The sequence below is a fragment of the Anabrus simplex genome, chromosome 1 (genome assembly GCF_040414725.1).
Source record: "Anabrus simplex isolate iqAnaSimp1 chromosome 1, ASM4041472v1, whole genome shotgun sequence".
Lineage (NCBI taxonomy): Eukaryota > Metazoa > Arthropoda > Insecta > Orthoptera > Tettigoniidae > Anabrus > Anabrus simplex.
In genome coordinates this window covers 316,074,938-316,092,462 of record NC_090265.1, presented here as the reverse complement: position 1 = coordinate 316,092,462, position 17,525 = coordinate 316,074,938, and the positions used below count along the sequence as shown (strand labels likewise).

Sequence of the window (17,525 nt, the reverse complement as noted above, 5' to 3'; positions counted from 1 at the left end):
GTGGGCAAAGGCACAGTTTGAGGCTAGTTATTAATATGATTGTGTACATTGTCATATACTGTAAAGATAGGTTCACAAGTTAAATTGTGTTTAAGCTGCTGGTGCTATCTCTATTGTTGTAAGATCAGTTACAGTATTAATGAAAAGAAATCTTTCTAGCACCATTTTCAAACTGCCCAAATGACTGCAAGAAATAATTATGGAAACTTCATATAATATATTACGCCATATTTTTGATTTGCGACCTTTATCGGCATCTCTGTCTCATGTTATTGGAATATTATCTGAGTATTCACATATTTAAATATTGCTCCGGCCACTAAATTCTAAGCATCGGGTCGCAAGTCATACAAAGATTCCAAACTAGAGTAGTATTTATGAACATAAGTTCCAACATATGGCATATAATCATTTCTCAGGGTAAAAATTTGCTTCGTTGTTCCTATATGCATTAAATAAATCGCGGATTCCGTTGAAGAGTCGCCGACCGTTGAAACAGTCACCCCATATCCTGATGTTTAAAGAAATTATCCGATCCACACCTAATACTCAGCGTAAACTAACTCAATAATTCCGTATACTATCCTACTACTACCTACTTAAAGAATAGAAATGCAAAATCAAATCTATATCTAATTTAATAGCATGCTAATGTATAATAAAATTGAATAATATATATTCACTGGCAATAAGGAAAGGAAAATCGTGGAAATATAAGTATCATTCTCAAAGTGCTTGGTTTCCGGGATAAACATATTTGAAAGAACTTTAAATCTTTAACATATTTGCTTACATATTTGTTAATAACCAAATTATACTATATCTTCCATGATCAAATTCATATGAGGGGAAAAATAGGGATCAGAACTTTATTAAATCAAGGAGGAGTGGAATATCTTTCATTTAATGTTGTTTGGGATTTTCTTTGGGGCATAAGTTAAGTTTCATTTTGGTTTTCGGTCTATTTGACCAAAAATTTTGTTTAAACACCTGTTTGGATTCTTGTTTGTGACTCACCACGTTACGAGATAAGCATTAGCATGTTTAATTATGGGTTCAAAACACCCATACAGTTACCAATATTCCTATCATAACCCAAATGAATAAATTAAATCAGTACATCACCATCTGTACAACACAAACCAAATAAATCTAGTACGGAGTGCCATAGATTTGTCGGTCCTTCATTCTAATCTGCGAATATCGTGCCATGCAGCCCTAGTCATGTGCCAAAATATTTACATACTCCCAAATATTTCTTCGCTGTGCCATAGTTTCGATAAAGCAAACCGTACTCCGTATAAGCGCTTACGTGCTGACCTTCAAATACGTAAATGTGCGAGATTTCATTCTATTCCCAAAAATATATATCGTAATGCATCACAAACACGTAACCTCTCCATATCATCCTCCGAAAGTTACAACGAAACACAAACAGAATGGATCGAGACATGCATTCAACTCAACATGGCCTATATTCATTACTTGCAGTGCTAACCCAAATCTAAATATAATATGTAACACAGGAATTCGCATTTCAATTATCTATCCCATTCTTCAATAACGAACAGAAACATATCTCCTCATTCTACTTATAACATGCCACATTAACACTTCATTTCCTCTGTATATATATATATATATATATTCCTCCATATTTAAAATATATCATCACTTAATTCCACTAAAATAACCTCTGTGTAACGGACGCAATATTCAATAACCTGATTATTGTCTTATACACTGCAACTTCGTAATATTTCAAACACTTCTTTACCATATTATTATCATACTGGCCATGATTGGTATACATATCGACCTGAAGTTCTAGGTTACGTCTTAAATCTCGCTTACATTTATACATCCATAACTGGTTAAACGCTTCACGGTCTATACGTATTAATTGGCACAAAACATGCATAAATACTCAGTCAGATCTAGTTTCCAATAACCTTAAAATTATCACATGAGCACTGCAGTTATATAGCTTAAAATAGCACATTTCATCGGCTAATAATTGGCATTTATATTCATATATCCTTTCATTGGCACTTGGTCTCTTATATCTAGCACTCCTGCACACCTATAAATATTTTTCATCAATTGATTTGAAACTCATTACGATGCAACTCATAATACTTATCTCGTAACGGGATTTTTCTGCTGGATCTCTGCTGGACTACGGCATCAAGGAGTAGGCAACCACTGCAATCCGAAGACTACGTCATCTGCGGCTTCATCTTGGGTCTTGGCTTGAGCTAATCAGTCTTGAGCAAAAACATTCCTTCTGTTTAAGCTGAGTCCATCTTGTCACCAGTCATCATGCAATCATAAAAGAACAAATACATAGTAGAGTTCATAGTATACTGGTGAAAAATAGGCAATTCAATTCGCAATACTTGTTTTTGGAAACTCGTGTTATACGAAAATATTCTTTTCTTTAAATTTATAATTTTCTCCAATTTAGCCTATTCCTTGCTCTTTCTTTTGCTTAAACAGATATTGCCTCCCTCCTGGAAACAACAAATTATGCCGCTATGGTACTAATTTCGGCAATGTGTAATTCAGCTGAAGCTTCCTTTCCGTTTCTGAATTCAGATTTCACAGTGACGAATATTTCTTTCAAATCTAGTCTTTTTCTGTATTATATTCTTGCAGATATAGTCTTCTACACTGTTAATATACTAATATTTTCGTATTTGACGTTGAGTTGATCCTTTTTATAATCTTTCTATCAGCCGTGCAACTTCCCTTCAACTTGTAGCTTTATCTTTCACAAAGTAGTCAAGAATCGTTCTCTTTCAAATTTTTCCGTCCATCATTATTTAACTCTTGAGATTCTTTTCCCTTGCGGCCGGACGATATCGATTTATTAGATCACTACTCTGTGTACTTGCACCTGAAGTTATTGTCCGCCATCTTTGTCCACTGTATTCATTACATTGACGGCCGCTAATGTAACGTAATGGTACATTTCACCTCCACGTTAACTTTAAATATGTTGGATACAACATATTTAATCCGCTCTTCCATATGCTTGTATAATGAACCTTTACGTTACATTATCCTCATTCTCTGTATCTCTTCTCATGTCTGATTTCTTTAAAATTTCTTCCGTATAATCATTCCTGATCGTTTTTACTCCCGTTATCTGTCTGACATTCAATATATGGATCATTATCTTTCTCAGTGATTTCTAAGATATTATTTGGCCTTAATCCTTCGTTTTCTCTGTAATAGTATTTGAGGTTTGCTGCGTTATATACCTCTTTATATGTCCCTGACATATTTTCGATCTGGTATGCGTTGTTTCCAAACACTTTCTTAATGACATATGGTCCATCATATAAATGTGCAAATTTCGCAAATACCTTCCCTATAACGTTGGAATTGGGCGTTTTCTTAACTAATACAAGATCATTTACTCTCAATTGACGGTGAAACTTTTTGTTTCGTAGCCTCCTGAGCCTCTTCCGTGATTGATCCTCCAATTTTGCGCGTACCATACTATTTAATTCCTGAATACTCAGTCTATCCTCCACTAGCCTTTCTATTACTTCATCCCATGGCCTATGTGGGATTTCATCTCTATGTAGTACATTTGGGATCTGTCCGGTTGATTCATGTATGGTATTGTTTATACTGTGCTCAATTATTGGTATTACATCAATCCATCTCCAATGGTTATTTCCGCAGTAAATCCGACAAAACTTCGAAATCTCTTTCATACATCGCTCTACTGGATTTGACGATGGGTGCCTAATTGAACACATCACATGTTTTATATGCAACCTCTCCATAGCTTCACGGAACTGTTCTGACGTAAACTGAGTACCATGATCGCTCAGTACTCTCTCAGGTTTTCCCATTCTTGGTATGACACCATTAATGAACGCGTGGAGGACTTGTTTCGAATTAGCTCTCTGTATTGGTCGTAAAACTATATATTTAGAGAATATATCCATCGTTACTAGGATAAACTTTCTTCCTTTACTTGCCACTGGAAGTGGTCCAAAAATGTCGATTGCGAATATTTCTTTTGCTCTTTCTGGTAGTATTGCTATCGGTTGGTGTGTAAGTAATCTCGCATTATGTTTAGTTCTCTGGCAGATGTCACATGTCCTAATCAATTTCCTAATCATTGCCCTCATTCCTTTCCAGGTAAATCTTTCCAAGACAGTATTTAGCACTTTGTCAATACCCCCGTGTCCAGTGATCCGGTGGGTCAACCATATTAACTCTTTTTGTAATTGGGTTGGCACCACAATTCGTGCTTTCCTCTGACCTTCAAGAAGATACTTATTTAACCTTCCATTTATAATCCGGTATGTCTGTGTTATGTTTGTTTCCGTAGTCTGTCCTTCCAATTTATCCAGTATTTTAGCTAGATTCGCATCTACCCTTTGTAATATCTCAATATTTCGCAGCCTTTCAATGATTTGCTCGTCCCGGTCATCCAACTCTATTTGATGCACTAACTCTTCCATTGGTTCTGGATTTCTACTCAAAGCATCGGCCAAAATATTGTCCTTTCCTCTACAATGTTCTATTTTCAACTGAAACTGCTGTGTGAATAATATCCAGCGCGTTACTCGTTCGCTTGCCATTGCGGCCTTCAAACCAAAGACTAACGCCTTATGATCAGTGCGTATGGTCACGGGATACCCACTTACTATTTTCGCTCATTGCTGCAATGCGAATACTATTGCCAAAAGTTCCTGCTCGGTTGTCGTGTAATTTTGTTCATGCTTTCTCAATTTACGGCTTGCAAATGCCAAATATGTTCGCTTCTTTCCGTCTTCTGGTTCTTCTTGATACAGGCAGGCCCCGATTCCAATCCTAGATGCATCGGATTGTATTATGAATTCTTTCTCGTAATCAGGATAACCCAATCTGATACAATTCGCCATTAATTCCTTCATTTGTACGAACGCCTTTTCCGCTTCATTTCCCCATTTCCACCTATTATTTATTTTTAGTAATTCCTGTAACGGTGCTGCTACCTCGGTATACCTATCAAAGTGATCTGCAAAGAATTGCGTCATTCCACGGAATTGTCTAATCTGCTTTATTCTTGTTGGCCTCGGGAAATCACATATTGCTTTAATTTTAGCTGGGTTAGGTCGTATTCCTTCACCGTCGATAACATGTCCAACAAAAGGGATCTCTGACTGGCAGAACTTTGACTTTGCAACATTGACTTTAAATCCAGTGTTCTTCAAGTTATCCAGCAACTTTTCAAGTCTTTCACAGCGCTCTTTGTATGTTCTTGTTGCCAGGATTAAATCGTCAACATAGAAAGTCACATAACTCTTTACTTCTGCTGTCAAGTTTCTATCCAGAGCCCTTATAAGAACGGCACAACTGTTTTTCAACCCAAATGGGAGTCTACAGTAAGCATATGTTTGATTGTCGAACATGAAACCAGTCAATAGTCGTGACTTCTCCTCGAACACAATATGATGGAATGATGACGTGAAATCAAGGCTAGAAAAATACCTCATGTTCTTGAATTTCTTAATGATGTCCTTAATTTTCGGTACCTTATCATATTCTGGAATTAGCTTCCCGTTTATAGCCCTTGCGTCTAGGCAAATTCTGAGGCTACCGTTGCTTTTCTTTACGATTACCAATGGGTTCAAATATGGTGTTGCTGTTTTAACTATTATCTCATCATCCAACATTTCCTGGATTATTTCTTTCACTTGCTGGAAATATTTTTCAGGTATATCATACAGCTTTGCTTTATACGGTGTCCAATCGTTAACCATCAGCTTGTATTTGAAATTGGGGATTTTTCCTGGTTTGTTCTTAAATATGTCTGAATATTTCTTCAAAATTTCGTATAACCTGGTTTTCTCCTCTGGCGAAATCTTAGCTTCCGTAAGGCTTTTCCATATTTCTTGATCCTTTTCTTCTTCCTCTAAACTCAATATTCTTTCAATAGTGTGAGCTATCTCTGACCCTGCTGCCTGATTTGAGCTTTGGTTTATGACATTGCTCTCCTGGTCATGGCCATTTGTTTCTCGACCTACAATTCTCATATGTTCTGACAGATCCTTCCTAATGCTTATTCTGAGTCTTTCTGTGGTTTCCTTCCCATGTTCTTCGCTAATTCGAAACCTAATTTCCTGTCTTTCCATATCAATGACCATTTTCGTAGCAACCATGAAATCCACGCCTAAAATAATATTGTATTTTATTCTGTTCATAATTATAAATGGGTGCTCAAATCTTCGGTTCCCTATTCCAATATTCAAATACGTTTGCATTTTGCATTCCACAGTTTTGTCTGGTTTAATTCCCTTGATTTTTATTCCTGACACAGGTATCGTTGGTAATTTCATTTTTCTCTCTAACTCTAAGAATAACATGTTCGAGATCACACTAATACTTGCCCCAGAATCTATCAGACAATGGGTCCTCATTTCGTTTACTCTTACAATAATTATTGGTAAATTTACTCCTTGTGGTCCTACATTCGATGATTCATCATACAGTAAATCTTCCGGTTGTATCTCCCATGATTCGATCTGCGCAATTAACCAACTAATAATTTTGCCATTCGATTTCCTTTCTTTATTGCACCTATCATTTATGCCTAATTTATAATCGACGTTTTTTTTTCTTCTCGGAAACGTCTATCCCTGCACTAAAGTTTTGTGCATTCGGATTCAATCTTCGTTTCGCTGCCTCCATCTTCTTGTACTCCTGGAGTTCTAAGCTCTCTGCACCTTCTATATCACCTACCACTTCTTTGTCCTTAATCGCTTGTTCCCATTTATCCTTATTATTTGAACTTTCCCTTAACTCTTGGATATATTTTCTCTTGGCAAATTCTCTACCTCTGAAACTTTGTTCTCTCCTTCCTTCGTAGGGTTGTCTTCTTCGAAAATTATTCCGAGCTCCGTTTCCTGCGTATCTATTATTTGTCCTATAATATGGTACATATCTATCGCTCGTTTGATATGTCCGTCGATTTACATATCCTTTCTGGCATTGGCATTCCTTCGCTTCTTTCTTTCCATCCATTTCCCGGTTTCTAACACCATTCTTAAGTTCTCTCCATCTATTATTCTCCACATTCTCCGGCGTTATCACATTTATCGATGCCTCATTCTCTGCATTCCTCATTAACCTGGTTGTGGGATGTGCAGTTGCCATGTCTAGCTGCCTTAGCCGGTCTTCCATTTCTATAGCAGTCTGAACATTTGCTACTGCCAAGTGCCTTTGCACCTCGGGAGGAAACTGCCTCTGGATTGTTTTTATTGCTTCCAATTCGCTTGGTGCGGCGTCCAGATCTTGAAATCGTTGAAATTGGAACGCCAAATAGTCTGAGTATCTTGTCTGCCCATTAAATGCGAATTTTCGGGAGTATAGCTCCATCCTAAGCTGTAATTGTGCCTCTGAGCTCCAATACCTTCGCAAGAATGCTGTTTTAAATTCCTCATAATCATGAAAGCTGTACCTAAATGCTTGGTACCATATACCAGGGTTAGAATCTATGTGTTTTTCAACTATTTTTAGCTTTCTTTCATTCGGAATCTGATTAGCCCTAAAGTAATCCTCCATTTCCCGAAGAAATTGCTTAGGTGATAGACTTGCAGGATTATCAAAATGTTTTGGTCTATCATCAACTGTCTTAATATTTATTACGGCTGGACCTCCACTGCTACAATTCCCGTTTCCAATTATTCCACCGTTGACAACCTGGTTGGAGTCCGTCGTCATCGTTGGTGTTGTTTCTCTCTCGTTCATTCGAATATCCATATTCACTAACATACTGGATCCTGTGTTTTGGTCATGTACCCTTAATTCCTGTATCTCTTTTCGGATAGTCCGCAACTCCCTTTCCGTATTGTTAACTCTACTGTCAACCTCATTCTTATTCCGCTCTACTTCCTCTCGGATTATATCTATTTTATTCGATACTTGTTCTCTCGCCAAGATAAAATTTACTTCTATTGACTTATTTGTATTTCCTATTACCTCATCTAACTTGTTCATCCTCTCTTGATATTGTTCCCATCTCTCCGTGGAATTTAATTTCAAGTTTTCCAAATTCTCCGTCAAACTTTTCATTTCCTTCTCCTTCAAAGTTCGTATAGCCTCTCTACTTTCCTTCAATTCCTTGCTGACCTCATTTATTTTTTTATTAACTTCATCACTCCTGTTTTCCACAATCTCCGTCACCTGGTTACGCAGCTCATCGATATCTGTTTTAATTTGCGTAACTTCACTTCCAAATTTCTCAATCTCCGTTCTTATGACCTCTTTCATTTCTTCCCTCAATTCTTGCTGCCTCTCATTTTGTCTGTTAATCTCTTCTTGCTGCTTTTCCTCCTGCCTGATAATCATTTCTTGAAATCTATCATTAATCATCTCTTGAAACTTTTCATTTTGTTCTCTTGTTTTTTCGTTGTCCTCATTAATCATTTCCTGGCATCTTTCTTCCTGCCTACTAATTATTTCTCGGAATTCTTCATTTCGCTTTCTTGCCTCTTCATTGTGCCCATTAATTATCTCTTGCAATTTTTCATTTTGCCTTCTTGTTTCTTCCTGTCTTTCCCTTCTTTCTTCCTCATTCCTTCCTTCCAGTTTGCTAATCATTTCTTGGAATTTTTCATTCTGCCTGCTAATTATTTCTTGGAATTTTTCCAAAATCTCCTTTTGATTATCCCTAACTTCCTGTATCGCTTCGTCTCTCTTCCTGACTTCCTCCTCAGTTACCTTTTGGTATCCCTCAAGTTGGGATTTCAGCTGGGCTAAATTCGACATCTCTATATTGTTTATAATTCTCTAATATGCCTGTTAAATTCTCTATAAGCCTAACTTTCTCTATGTATTCGTTAACTCAACTAATTCAATCTCTAAATATTACTATAACACAGTCTGACAGACTTAATTACACACTTATTCTACTACTTCTATTAATTCAACAAATTCTTTTCTTAATTAGGAATGTTCACCCAAGACTACTTTAGCTCAACCCAAACCAGCCTGTCCAAGTCACATAAGAATCCAAACATTTAAAATAATAATCATTTTCAATTATGTTTATCCCTTGTTTACTTAGCCTACATATACAATAAATAAAATTAACATTGCATTAATACATTTCCATTATCCTAAGTACCTAACGAAATTTTCTCGGAACAATCTAAATAAATGCATATTCAATCCTTTTCCTACATTATTCCTAATATATAAGAAATCATCCTTCATCTCATGCCATATTTGCATCCGCAATCCATCATGCTTCATCTCATTCTTCCATACAGCCTCATAGTTACATTCTAATTCAATGTGCAGCTTTCTTCTTGATTAGGGTACACTATATTATGTTTACCATCCCCTTTTTCTATTATCTCTCTTCGCCGCTATAACCTGACCTCATATATCTCCATGTCATCCGTAATCTGTCTTCTCAACATTCCTTTATCGCGATATATTTTCCTCCTCATTCCTTTTTCAACAGCTCACTTCACGAATAAAAGCTCAAAATATTACAGAACAGCCAAGGTACACTTTTCAACTTGCTTGAGGCTACGGCATCATATAACCCATGTCCAATCCAATCATCCATATCTCATCCTCATTATCTGCTCCATAGTCAAATCATAAAATTTCTGTACACCCAGAATTCAATTAATCATCCGACCTCTTCAAACTTGCCTCACGATCGGGACAAAATTTAATAATATTTGGCGGCTACGGTACCTTACTCTTCAACTTGCCTCACGTATGGGCGTCAATAATATATATGCCATATTTTTGATTTGCGACCTTTATCGGCATCTCTGTCTCATGTTATTGGAATATTATCTGAGTATTCACATATTTAAATATTGCTCCGGCCACTAAATTCTAAGCATCGGGTCGCAAGTCATACAAAGATTCCAAACTAGAGTAGTATTTATGAACATAAGTTCCAACATATGGCATATAATCATTTCTCAGGGTAAAAATTTGCTTCGTTGTTCCTATATGCATTAAATAAATCGCGGATTCCGTTGAAGAGTCGCCGACCGTTGAAACAGTCACCCCATATCCTGATGTTTAAAGAAATTATCCGATCCACACCTAATACTCAGCGTAAACTAACTCAATAATTCCGTATACTATCCTACTACTACCTACTTAAAGAATAGAAATGCAAAATCAAATCTATATCTAATTTATTAGCATGCTAATGTATAATAAAATTGAATAATATATATTCATTGGCAATAAGGAAAGGAAAATCGTGGAAATATAAGTATCATTCTCAAAGTGCTTGGTTTCCGGGATAAACATATTTTTTTTTTTTTTGCTAGGGGCTTTACGTCGCACCGACACAGATAGGCCTTATGGCGACGATGGGATAGGAAAGACCTAGGAGCTGGAAGGAAGCGGCCGTGGCCTTAATTAAGGTACAGCCCCAGCATTTGCCTGGTGTGAAAATGGGAAACCACGGAAAACCATCTTCAGGGCTGCCGATAGTGGGATTCGAACCTACTATCTCCCGGATGCAAGCTCACAGCCGCGCGCCTCTACGCGCACGGCCAACTCGCCCGGTATATATAAACATATTTGAAAGAACTTTAAATCTTTAACATATTTGCTTACATATTTGTTAATAACCAAATTATACTATATCTTCCATGATCAAATTCATATAAGGGGAAAAATAGGGATCAGAACTTTATTAAATCAAGGAGGAGTGGAATATCTTTCATTTAATGTTGTTTGGGATTTTCTTTGGGGCATAAGTTAAGTTTCATTTTGGTTTTCGGTCTATTTGACCAAAAATTTTGTTTAAACACGTTTGGATTCTTGTTTGTGACTCACCACGTTACGAGATAAGCATTAGCATGTTTAATTATGGGTTCAAAACACCCATACAGTTACCAATATTTCTATCATAACCCAAATGAATAAATTAAATCAGTACATCACCATCTGTACAACACAAACCAAATAAATCTAGTACGGAGTGCCATAGATTTGTCGGTCCTTCATTCTAATCTGCAAAAATCGTGCCATACAGCCCTAGTCATGTGCCAAAATATTTACATACTCCCAAATATTTCTTCGCTGTGCCATAGTTTTGATAAAGCAAACCGTACTCCGTATAAGCGCTTACGTGCTGACCTTCAAATACGTAAATGTGCGAGATTTCATTCTATTCCCAAAAATATATATCGTAATGCATCACAAACACGTAACCTCTCCATATCATCCTCCGAAAGTTACAACGAAACACAAACAGAATGGATCGAGACATGCATTCAACTCAACATGGCCTATATTCATTACTTGCAGTGCTAACCCAAATCTAAATATAATATGTAACACAGGAATTCGCATTTCAATTATCTATCCCATTCTTCAATAACGAACAGAAACATATCTCCTCATTCTACTTATAACATGCCACATTAACACTTCATTTCCTCTGTATATATATATATATATATATTCCTCCATATTTAAAATATATCATCACTTAATTCCACTAAAATAACCTCTGTGTTACGGACGCAATATTCAATAACCTGATTATTGTCTTATACACTGCAACTTCGTAATATTTCAAACACTTCTTTACCATATTATTATCATACTGGCCATGATTGGTATACATATCGACCTGAAGTTCTAGGTTACGTCTTAAATCTCGCTTACATTTATACATCCATAACTGGTTAAACGCTTCACGGTCTATACGTATTAATTGGCACAAAACATGCATAAATACTCAGTCAGATCTAGTTTCCAATAACCTTAAAATTATCACATGAGCACTGCAGTTATATAGCTTAAAATAGCACATTTCATCGGCTAATAATTGGCATTTATATTCATATATCCTTTCATTGGCACTTGGTCTCTTATATCTAGCACTCCTGCACACCTATAAATATTTTTCATCAATTGATTTGAAACTCATTACGATGCAACTCATAATACTTATCTCGTAACGGGATTTTTCTGCTGGATCTCTGCTGGACTACGGCATCAAGGAGTAGGCAACCACTGCAATCCGAAGACTACGTCATCTGCGGCTTCATCTTGGGTCTTGGCTTGAGCTAATCAGTCTTGAGCAAAAACATTCCTTCTGTTTAAGCTGAGTCCATCTTGTCACCAGTCATCATGCAATCATAAGAGAACAAATACACAGTAGAGTTCATAGTATACTGGTGAAAAATAGGCAATTCAATTCGCAATACTTGTTTTTGGAAACTCGTGTTATACGAAAATATTCTTTTCTTTAAATTTATAATTTTCTCTAATTTAGCCTATTCCTTGCTCTTTCTTTTGCTTAAACAGATATTGCCTCCCTCCTGGAAACAACAAATTATGCCGCTATGGTACTAATTTCGGCAATGTGTAATTCAGCTGAAGCTTCCTTTCCGTTTCTGAATTCAGATTTCACAGTGACGAATATTTCTTTCAAATCTAGTCTTTTTCTGTATTATATTCTTGCAGATATAGTCTTCTACACTATTAATATACTAATATTTTCGTATTTGACGTTGAGTTGATCCTTTTTATAATCTTTCTATCAGCCGTGCAACTTCCCTTCAACTTGTAGCTTTATCTTTCACAAAGTAGTCAAGAATCGTTCTCTTTCAAATTTTTCCGTCCATCATTATTTAACTCTTGAGATTCTTTTCCCTTGCGGCCGGACGATATCGATTTATTAGATCACTACTCTGTGTACTTGCACCTGAAGTTATTGTCCGCCATCTTTGTCCACTGTATTCATTACATTGACGGCCGCTAATGTAACGTAATGGTACAATATCCTTCCCTAATTTCATGCACAGTGAATTTGAGGTATATTTTTAAATTTTATTAAATAGAGAACTTGTTGATTTGAAATCTGTGAATAATTTACATACCAGTAATCAAGACCTTTGTCAGAAAATTTCATTAAATAGACAATAAATTACACAAGTAAATATGGTAAGGACCATAACAAAGATCCCCTTGTTCTGCTTTAATTGGTAATATCAATGATAATTTTTAGAGATTGTAACTTCGATGGTTTTATGAACAAAGAAAACAAATGAGTAGGAGTGATAGCATCACTACTTACCTCAACTTGAAAAAAGTTCAAAACTGTGAAAATGATGAGAAGTGCAAGGCACACATAGACAGCATTCCTTAGCATCCCTCTGCTAGTGCGCCACTCCTGCAGTTCTGATAGGTGAAGGAAGCGGTTGCGGTATTCTGCAGGCAGCTCAAATGATGAGGGTAATGGAAATAAAGCTTCATAAAAATCTTGAAGGACTGCACGAGCAATTACATTATCTTTCTCACGAGATGGATCAAGATTGTCATTCAAGCAGATGAACTTCCTAGGGAATAAAAAAAACTATCTTTTAAAAAATCTTCTATTAATCCATACATAAGAGTGTATTCAATTTTAGACCTTCACTGATTATTTATGAAGGTATCAAAATCTATCTGCTCTTTATATGTATATAGCAGAAGTTCTATTCAGTGCTTCCTGATGTATGATTTTAGTGCAGCTCTCTCAGAGACATGCAAATATATGTTGGAATATTCCCTAACCCTATTTATGTAGTGATATCCTCAAGATAAAAAACTTGGTTATACATTAAATTAGTTCTCTTAGTAGAATTCCTTATACAAATCCCCTAGGAGAAAATAGGTCAGATTCTTCAGTATTCCCAACCATAACTTTAGATATCTATTCAACAATAATTTGAAGGCTTATCTAAATATAAGCGAATCGAAAATAGTGATGGCAATAAACTTTCATTGACCTGTCTCAGTCTTATCCTTGGCTTTGATAATATGAAAGTGGCTGAGGTATGAGTGACGCTAGTAATGCCATTCCTTATGCAGCCAGTCCCTGCTATAAATGGTGTGAAAATGTTGCTCATAGGGTTGGTTGGTACACGCATTTCAGTGAGCTTGGCAGACTGATGTGCAATAGCAACTTCTGGCTCAGCAAGGAAAGCAACGAGAAACTACCTCACTCCTCATTTCCCTAGTATGCCTCTTCAGTGACACCTAGGCCATCTATGACAGCTAACAGTGAACCTGTTGAGGATCCAATCAGCCTTCAGGCTGAATACCCAACATACATCAGGTACGACATGTTATATAACTGTCAATTTGCATCTAGGGCTGATGATGGCACACAGGTGCCGAAACTAGTACCCTTATGACTTGTGATTGATTCACAATAAAAACATTGTATTGAAAAGGTGGGCCTTCAAAAACCTTTATTTTAATGTTATTTATGCATATCTAAAGGTGTATTATCATGATTTTTAATTTTGTATGTTTGCTGTCTCCATATTTTTATTTACGCATGGTAGGCCTATAATTTGTTAGGTACGTTAACGAGTAATACAATCATTATGATTGGATTGCTTTTATCATGTTTCAAACCTACTTCTCCAAAAATTACCTGTATTGTCCTGACTTACGAGATATTAAACGATCACAGTGTTAATGATCTTGATTGCTATACTAATAGCAAATCTGTCAATATTTCAACTAAAGTAAACTCCTGTCCTCATGCCGAGGTGGTGAAGCTCTTTTCAGGCATGCCCCTAATTGAGGTGAGCTGCATGCACCATTTTACCACATACCAACCTTTCTACCATTCTTAAATCTCTGGGAGTACCATGAATTGAACTCGCAGCTCCCACGAATGGTAACTAATTATGCTAACCATTATGCTGCGGAGGTGGATATTCTTAAATACAACACACAGACATATCGCACAACTGATGCATGCTTACAATGTGCGGGTCAGGCATACACAACTCTTAATCCATTTGTGTGATGTCATCGGAGCTACAGTACGCTACAGAGGTGGACATTTCTGAACTAAGAAACACACATGTACTGCATGACTATGATGCGTTTGCAAGGCGCAGGTCGGACGGACGAAACCAGTACGACATGTACCTGCTATGAAGCGGAATCATTGTTTTTCTCTGACAAATTATGTTGGAGGATCTTATATGGAAGCACTATTTTATTTATCCATTTTATTTGTATAGAAAAGTCGGGGGAGGGGGGGGGGGGGGGTTGACTAATACACAAGGAAATACGGTAATTACAACACAGCCACAAGCTGCTTAAGATTACTTGCCATCTGATGAAACTGATGAGCAGAGAGCCTAGATTACATCAGATTAAAATGCCTGCACATAATAGCTGAGGCCATATGATTTAGGGAGCGGATTTTTATGTAGTTACATATTTTTTTTGCGTAAGTTTTAACGCAAGTTATGAAGTTCATTATTCCTATTGTGCATCCCCAAGTGTAGAAACTGAATTTTATTTCACAGAAAAACACATATTTCCACAATATTTTTATGTAAATACATATTTTAAGAAAATCAATAATAAGCACATAAATCGCCAATATTTGTTGATCAATAAAATTTAAAATGCTTCTGTGTTATAAAACAATGCTCATATTTTCATTTTACGATTACGGTATTGTTTTTAACAGTGTATTTAACATAATGCATCTGAATGTTTCGGCTATTTTTGGACTTCCCTCCATAAGTTCTAAAACTTGCTGGTCACTGGCTACGTCGTTATATTTAGACAGTGATTTGATTTGCTGCACAAGATGTTTCATTGCATGATGTCATTCTAACTTTTTATGAGTCAGCCCTCTTGAGTTTTGTTTATAGAATATCAGCGAAAGGCAATCACGGAGAGATAAGGTGACGTAATTCCGTTACGACATGAGAGACTCGGAAGAATATTTCCCCACCATTAGGTAGTGGAATTTCATCACTCCTAAGAGTAAGATTAGCTGTTCGGGTCCATATATCATTCCCGTGGTCGTGTGATTGTGTATGGATTTATAAGAAATATTTCCTTCAGTGTCCACTGCTATTCTTTTTATTGAAAAGTGATTCACCGTAAATGCGTGTGTCGTAACCTGCAAAATAATGCCAAAAGAAAAGTCGAGTACAAGGTCGCGTCTTCAACAATATGTAGTGGAATTTAAAAGCATTTTCACTACCGATGGAAAAGTATTATTTTGCCAACCGTGTGGTAAAACTGTACATGCAGATCAACGTTCTCAAGTAATCCAGCATTTGTCTGGAAATAAGCATACTGCGGCTGCTTTGCGTGTGCGTTCGCGACAATTACTAATAGCTGAACAAGCTACTTCAAATGCAGGCCCATCTAAATATTCCCAGTATTATTTAAATGTGTGCAGAGCATTTTTGCGCCGACATTCCTCTTGGTAAAATAAATAATTCGGGACTGAGAAATTTCCTAACAAAGTACATTAATTTTGAGCCTCCAGACGAATCCACATTAAGGAAAAACTATCTCCCAAAATGTTACGAAGAAACTTTACAGAGAATTCGGGCAGTATGTGATAGCGAAAAATTGTGGGTGAGCATTGACGAAACCACTGATTCAAGTGGCAGAAAAGTAGGAAATGTTGTAGTTGGTGTGTTGAAGAATGACAAAACTGCTTGCGAACATTCTTATTTGCTAGCGTGTAAAGAAATGCTTGCTGCAAACCACATCACTGTAGCTAGGTTATTCAATGAAGCCATGCACTTACTTTGGCCAAAAGGTATAAAATACGACCATGTATTGCTTTTCCTTACTGACAGTGCAGCTTACATGAAAAAGGCAGCCGAAGGCTTTTCTGTGAGCTTTCCGAAAATGATACACGTAACTTGCGCTGTTCATGCTCTACACAGGTTATGTGAAACTGTGCGGGCTCAGTATCCTCAAGTGGATAAATTAGTGTCTAATGGCAAAAAAGTCTTCGTAAAAGCACCCTCTCAAGAATCGATCTCTTTAAAGAGAAAAACCCGGATCTTGAGCTTCCTCCTCTGCCTAAAGTTACGCGGTGGGGTACCTGGCTTAGCGCTGTGGAATACTACGCAGACAATTTCGAAACTTTTGCATCCGTTGTGAACATGCTAGATAAAAACGACGCGTCGTCAATTGAGATTCTTCAAGAGATACTAAAAGACAGCTCTTTGAAAAATGATTTGGCGTTTATATCTGCCAATCTAAGCTTCTTGTGTAAAACTATAGACATACTTGAAAAATCCACTAACCTGTTGTCCGAAACAATGAAGGAAGTGCGCGCTGTTGAAAATAAATTAGATTCACTCCCGGCTTCGCAGGTACAGGGACTGTTAAAGGTCAAATATCAAAATTTGTTCAGGAAAAATAGAGGATTTCAAACAATGTGCCAAATTTCTAATGTATTAGAGGGTGCTCATGTTGGCGAAATTGATGGCGTTATTGTTGGTGACATTCCTCTCTTTAACTATGCTCATCTGACTTCCTGTGATGTGGAGCGATCGTTTTCGCAGTATAAGGCGTTCTTTAGAGATAATCAGCATGCATTTGTGATGGAAAATTTGGAGATGACCTTTGTTGTTCACTGCAATTCTGAGACTACTTCTAATATTCCAGCGTGTGATGGGTGAGTACGAACTGGTACTATTTTTTCAAAGATTTTGCTTTTGCCATATTTAAGAAAATCATTACCTTTA

At 36.7% G+C, this 17,525-nt stretch overlaps 1 protein-coding gene across 1 annotated transcript in view; it reads right to left on the bottom strand.

The window, feature by feature from the left end:
• Gnptab (N-acetylglucosamine-1-phosphate transferase subunits alpha and beta) overlaps positions 1-17,525 on the bottom strand; it is a 98,898-nt gene that overhangs the window by 21,706 nt on the left and 59,667 nt on the right. The window contains exon 13 of the mRNA XM_068231106.1: positions 13,085-13,346. Coding sequence (XP_068087207.1) covers positions 13,085-13,346 — 262 coding nt within the window. The remainder of the gene's footprint in view (positions 1-13,084; positions 13,347-17,525) is intronic.